Genomic DNA, 6775 nt, shown 5'->3' with positions numbered 1-6775 from the left:
TTGCATATTAGCCGCTCTATCCCCGGCTAAATGGTGACAGGGATATGAAATTGGATGTTCTGTGATGGGCAAAGATGAAGCTGCTAACTTTCTAACGGTTGTTGGATTGCAGTTAGATGACTGCTATGGCTGAGCAATTGCGGTGCCTCGTTTGAATTATTTCTCGGATCTCTCATGCTCATCTTGACAATTTTGCTTGGATGCTGGATGCAACTAGTCATGGACTCCATCGACGAGAAATTACTACGATCCTGTTCCACCGGTGATCTATCCTCGATCGCCACTCTTCTTGCCAATCACGCGCCTTCGTCCGAGGCAGTCCAGGAAATGATGTGCAAAGCAGTATATTCAGCATTATCCGATCAACCACCCGCAGACTGGCTAAATTTGTCGACTATTTACTCCAACGTTTCCCCGACATCCGCCTCTCAGAGGAAACCATTCGCTGGTCCGTCTACTCGCACTCAATTCCTCTGATTAAAGCTTTCTGCGCCAATGACCCCCTGTCTTGTACAGGGAGCTTCCTTGACGGTGATGGAATTCCACTGGTCCTCGCTGTTTCAACCTGTAGCTCGGCCGATTTTCTAGATTGTCTACTTCACCATGGTGCAGACCCTACATTGCCTCACGGTCGCCGGGTACCGCTCCGGCCAGCAGCGGTAATTTGCTACAAGGGTTCGATTGATGCCGTTGAAGTCTTGCATCGTCATAGAACCGACTTTCGTCACTCCCAGATCCTCTATGCGGCTATCGGTCGTGGATACTTGGAAGTAGGCCGATATCTATTAACGCACGGATTAACGCCATCAAATGATGATGATTTGGAAGCCGGGACTACTGGTCCTCCTACGCATCTTCATCTCGCTGCTAGCATGGGCAATGTAGGCATGGTCCAACTTTTTCTTGACCATGGGGTAGATAGGGATGGGGAAAATGAGGAACAGCATCAGCATATAAGGGTTATTGAATTACTGAATGCTAATTCATGATAGCAGTGTAACAAGGATATATATCGTTGAATTCTTGCATCGACATGGATGGCGAAGAACAGGCTGCGGTTGATGAAGGGGGGAAGAAGTCGGAAGCTGAAGAGATGGAAGAGAAAGTGCAGCGGGTGGGAGGCGATGTACAATTGGGCATATGGAAGCTACAAGAGTCGGCTTACCGGTCAAGTTAAAGAACCTACATTTCATAAAACTTCAAATTGGATGGATTCCAGTTTCCAATCTACGCTGCTTTTTATTCTGTCAGAGCGAATACTGTAGTCATCAGACCACATTAGCTTTAGATTCATCATAATAATTCAGGTATTGATATACAAAAGCGATTCTGTTGTAATACTGCCATCACTATCACACCCAGGCATTGGTCAAGCGCTCCTGCTCCATGTATAAGTTATAGATGACGGTAACTTCCCTTTATAGTGATTTATGAGGTCTCGGATGAGGCAATCACATTTCCTTATTTGGATGTACCTATAGGCAACTGAAGCTGGATCCGTTGACCCTTTTTGAGGCATCCAAACAAACATTTGTAAAGACAGTCAGATAAAAGAACATTTCTATTTAGACGGTTTTTTCCAACAAAATACCATATATAAAAAATGGAAAAAAACATACAACAGCAGGGATTCGCTGGTGGTCACCCACCCAACTACTAACCTGCCGGCGTGTGGCTTAAGTACGGCTGAGCGGACGGGAAGCCCTGTTCTCCACACCCTGTGGTCGTATGTACTTTGCTTTTATCAGTTGAGAAATATATAGGAATACCTTTTCCACTGTGATCTCAACAACGACTGCATACGCACAAGCTTATCTTCTTTTGCTCAACCTCACTCATCTCAAAGCTATTCTCTCTACTGCGCCTGTGTTCGCCAATATTTCCTCTCTTTCCTATTTTACTTTTTTGTCTTTCTGGAACCATGGGTAATAACATGGATGGTGGGGGTTGGTTGCATGATTGATGCATTTATACTATTCCCTATAGGACTGGAGTGGATGAAGCAACGGTATTTCCAGACAAACCCGAGATTATATTGTATAGAAGGAAGTTCGAGAGCTAACTTATGCTGGTTGTTAGCGGCACCTGGGCTGTCACCTTTACAGCATGCAATTGCTGCTGGTGTAAAATCAAACACTGGCAGCAGAGTAGCCCAGAACCTCGAGATTTGGACCCAGCTCTTGAAAGAGCCGTTGAGCGAGTTTTCCGCAGAATGTTCAAACCTGTATTATATCGAAATGGGGCCTTCCCAAGACCTCCCACCGAAATCAACCACTGAGGCAAAAAAAACTATAACGGGCAGTCTACGTCAACATCGAGAGGTCGAAACGCCGACAGAGCATGAGCGCCCAACAGGGTCAATGAGAATCCTAGCCCAATTCCATTACGAGCCAGATGATAAGAAGAGGCAATAGGAGCGTGCGTCTTCTTTTTGCCCGATGGATCGCTGTCCAGGGTTTCGGTCGTTCAAGTTGTGATGCTAGTGCCACAGATATATATCCCGCCATAGCGGTCTTTTATCCTGGTCTGTGATTCGAAGAAAAAGGCCACGACATAATTATCAACGTGGATTAGAACTAGCCATCCATTAAATAGCAGAGCATCAAGCAATCTCAAAGCATTCTATATTTCAACTGTAGGTAGTAGGTTGTATGAGGTCATGTGAGCTTACCCATACGATCTCGACCAAACCTTGGCGCAGAGCTCCAACCCCATCCCTCACCCCCCAGAATCAAAGAAACAATCACAAACCTCTGTTTTACCCTGATAATTAATTCTCACTGAGCTGCATATCGTCTCCTACTGAATCCAACACAGACATAAACATGGCCCCAATCCGCCGATACCTCCGAATCAGCAAATATTCCGTCCTCGAATGCCGAATTTACCTAGAGAACCCCTCTGATACACGATGGCTCCTCGATAGCAGAGATCCTGTCCTCAAGCGAATCTTTACCTGCATTCGACCATTGATCCTGCCTAAGCTGCGCGAAGAAAATGAGAGGTTATTTTCTAAGAAGAAGGGGAAGCCTGTTAAGGACGTGATAGCTGAAGGTATGCCATGGCTCATAGGACTCGAGCTCAGAGGGGATGAAGTTTTCTAACTACTGGTTTGATAGATGAATTCGAGGTGGCTATATTTCTTCGAGACTCGCGTACGCGCCATTCGCTCCTGACGCGACAAAAGACCTTCCAAGGGGCCGGGGAGGGATCGGGAGAGAATAAACAAGGGGGCTCTGCTGGGACTGCAGAGGCTGGGATCTTGGTCGAGAGCGATGATGACTCTGGGCCGGGGTTGGACGAGATCCCACAAGCTGGCGCTGAAGAAAACGAGACAAATGCCAAACGCCAACGACAAGCGGACTCGCCGGAGACTCAGCGCATGTCGAAAAGAAGGAAAGGGAAGGAGCCAGCACCGCAGGCCGATGAGGAAGAAGAGGCGGAGGACAAGAAACTGGGATTCAGGACCAATTATGAAAGTTTCAACATCTACGGCTGGGTTCTTTGTCTGCTTGTCACGCGCAAAGGGGAAAAGGCTCGAGCGAGAGCAGCGCCCTCGGAACCGAATCGCCAGGTTCTGATGGAGGAGTGGATGTCGACACAAGCCCAGGGAGGAGACTTGGGCGAGGAATGAAAGGAAAGTGGCGCAGCGCAGCATGACGTGCCTTATGCAACAATGGTCGGTATTACAAGTTTTCTCCAGAAGGGTGCCTGGAATGGCCAGGGTCGGGTCTTCTGGTCGTGGTCTTGGTGAGGGAATTCTTGAGTGCCGCAGCCAACGGTTTTGCCGGTTGGCAAGTGTCTGGAATGCCGGCGATTCCGATTTCGCAGCCACATATCCGGCTGACTATGTCGATGAGTCGACTATGCCGCAACATGCGGCTTATGCTTACGGACCATGATGGATGTACCAATACAACCAAGAGTACTGGCGTGAGAACCGCACGAGATGGTCATACGATATGCCGCAGCATTGAACATTGATGCTGGGAGTACAGAGTCACGCTGTAGAAGGTGAAATCCGAATGGCAGGCCATGGCCCATCGTATGATGCCAGGGTATACGACAGGGGCCGTCCAAGTCGATTGGAGACGAATAAACCCCCGAATTCCTGCTGTGTGACCGTGGCTCGAGTCTCGTGAGGGCCGTTGGAATCAGAAGGCCAACATCAAATCAAGGACGATGCTGTGTGATGTTGTACGAGGTCTGATGGAGTAAAGGAGTACGATGGAGACAGGACTCCATTCTGAAACTGGCCACATACGATAGCCACCCCATCCCTAGACTATATGTAGTCGATCTTAACACCAGCCAAACAACCCGATCCATACCCCTGGGAACACACAAGCCATCAGGAGTCAGCCCCTGGGCTTCCTGACACATGCATGAAGATCATGTTTAGAGTTCCGGCATGGTGCATTAACCTACGATCGGTATGCAAGTCATCTATGATGTCTCAAAGCATCGCATCACCATCGTCCCTCATCCATGGAATACACATGCTCATTCTTGTTGTTCCTACGGAGTTGTCCGTCTATCTCGTACCAGATACGACATCCGCAACACCGAAGAGGGAGCTAAAAACCCCGAGAAATTCCCGTTCTAGGCCAGCGGTCGGAGAGCGGGATGCGAGGCCGACCGATCAGAGAGTCTCAGACTGGCAAAGAGACACGTGCCCAAGTGGGCGGATTAGTTATCCAATCGATTTGATTAAAAAGGGCCTTCGCAGTCTTGACGTCACGACTGTCGCCAAATCCCGATTACTTTTACGGTATTGACTATTGGCGATACTTGATATGCATGTCTGCCTGGTCCTGTTCCTATTCCCTGATAGTCTGGTACAGAGCGCTTTGTAAGGCGTAAAGTACCCTTTGTAAAGTGAGAACTGGAGAAAGAAAGTGGATCGACTGCAGGAAGATGAAACACCGCGGTGGTTTTGCCGAGTTGCTCAACGTGAACGAACACTGGAGCCGTCCCTGAGACCAAGTGGTGCTAATTACTTACCTGCCGAAGCTGGTATACAAAGTACACTTGGTGCAGGAGGCGAAAAAAAATCAAGGTGCAGTAGTCAGGAACAGGATCAAGGTGCAGCGGAGTACTCCGGCAAGGCGATTGACTATTTCCCATAGCGGATGGAGACCAGCAAGTCAATTATATCATGACAAAACCTTGTCTGTTGTTGAAACCAACCAGTCTCGACCCAAATCAGAAACCGAAGCCAAATAGTGAATCAAAATAATCAATTTGAACTTTCTAACTGTGTCTAATTCTCAAGCTTCAATCGCAAACTTGACCGCAAATCCGCCCACATGATGGACACACACTAAGTAGACTCCGTTGCAAAGCGGAAGGGCCAAACTTTCCAACGGTGCGGAATGAACTCCTCCTTCTCCATTTATTTTCGGTGGAGTCCAATTTCCCGTTTGTTTTGTTTTTTCTCGAATCCCTTTTTCGCTTCTCCACTTGGGGCCTTTTTTTTTTGTTGCCATGTGTTTTCTTTCTTTTTGTTGAGTTTGATCGTTCCGTTCCTCTCGATCCATTCGCACAGCCACAAATACGATGTACGGTACGTACAATACCGTATTCTGGTATCCGATGTATCCATCCCCCTTTCTGGATTCCAGAAGCCTGGTCGAAAGTGAACAGCCAGCCAGTAGGCAGACTGGCAGACTTGGCTGGCTGGCGTGTTCAGGAGGTGGCAATAGAAGTATATTAAATCGACAGATGAAACCTGCATATCCATTGCGTGATTAGGGGTGATCTGAGTGATGTGTTGAGGAGTGACGTGCAGGATCAACCCACCCTGGCTTGTCATCTGCAGAAATATGAAGATCGGACGGGATGGAGTCTGCTGTGACAGGCTACAGCTTACAGGCAAGACCACAAGGCTACTATCATGATCAGCTATCAGGTTATCATTTGTCAAGCGAATTGGTTGGCTGGAGGATATCCCGTGTATTTGTCAATCGATTGGGTAGGATGGGCAAATCGTAGCGATATCATCATATCAGCCACACCGACTGGAGTCAACGCATCATTTCTCTGGGGCAAATCTGGTACACTACGGTCACTACGGCAAGAGTTGACAAGGGCTCCATAATTATCCAGAATGGCAGATAACGATGAGCACATTCTCCATCCGAACTGCAGAGACGATGCTGCCAATACGAGAGGTCATCTGCAAGGAGAAAATCGTTCTTGTTGGCGGACCATTCGCCTGAGGACGATTCCCCTGAAACATCCCTGTGGATGGCGTAGTGTTGTTGACCTGTCAGATTCCCCCCCATCCCTGTCAGTTTGGAAAGCCATAAAATTGTGGCATTAGGCAGACTGTATTTTTTATGGAGTCAGAGCACTTGGACGATTCCGGCATTCTGGCTGGGGCTAGGATCTCGTTACACAATATGATTTTATCATTTGACAATAGGAATCAACTGCCTGATCACCCCGTCATCCGTCAAACCCCGAATCATGTTACACTTTACAGTCTGACTCTCCCCTATCATCCTGACTTCCGATCTGCGAACTAGCCAGCCAGCACGTGTATTACTGCTATTACATCCTTTTTACACTTTTCTTTGCTTTTCCCTGCTGGCTTTGCTGGCTTGCTCGCTTCCTCTTTGAGTGCCCTGCGTCTTCTTTGATTCTGTCAACCACTAGTGCAGGAACTAGCGTAAGGCATTGACTCATGATGTTTAGAGATAAAGATACGGTAAAGGTAATGATTAATATACTGTATCCCCTCTCAAACGCCCCTGTACGAACTATGTAATTC

General features: G+C 47.8%; 2 protein-coding genes across 2 annotated transcripts; one reads left to right on the top strand and one right to left on the bottom strand.

Moving 5' to 3' along the window:
• Positions 1–2825: 2825 nt before the first annotated feature.
• On the top strand, positions 2826–3634 carry ASPWEDRAFT_51551 (uncharacterized protein; the record flags this gene model as incomplete). Its single annotated transcript, XM_040837613.1, has 2 exons — positions 2826–3054; positions 3120–3634. 2 exons carry the CDS (start codon positions 2826–2828, stop codon positions 3632–3634), a joined length of 744 nt encoding a protein of 247 aa, XP_040689199.1.
• A 1390-nt stretch (positions 3635–5024) lies between these two features.
• ASPWEDRAFT_513580 (uncharacterized protein) lies at positions 5025–5920 on the bottom strand. Its single transcript, XM_040837577.1, has 2 exons — positions 5803–5920; positions 5025–5731 (listed from the first exon to the last, which is right to left on the bottom strand). Exons 1-2 carry the CDS (start codon positions 5813–5815, stop codon positions 5271–5273), a joined length of 474 nt encoding a protein of 157 aa, XP_040689198.1. The 5' UTR covers positions 5816–5920; the 3' UTR covers positions 5025–5270.
• Between the last annotated feature and the right edge of the window lie 855 nt (positions 5921–6775).

This window comes from Aspergillus wentii (assembly GCF_001890725.1).
Source record: "Aspergillus wentii DTO 134E9 unplaced genomic scaffold ASPWEscaffold_4, whole genome shotgun sequence".
NCBI lineage: Eukaryota > Fungi > Ascomycota > Eurotiomycetes > Eurotiales > Aspergillaceae > Aspergillus > Aspergillus wentii.
This window is presented reverse-complemented; position numbering and strand designations above follow the sequence as displayed.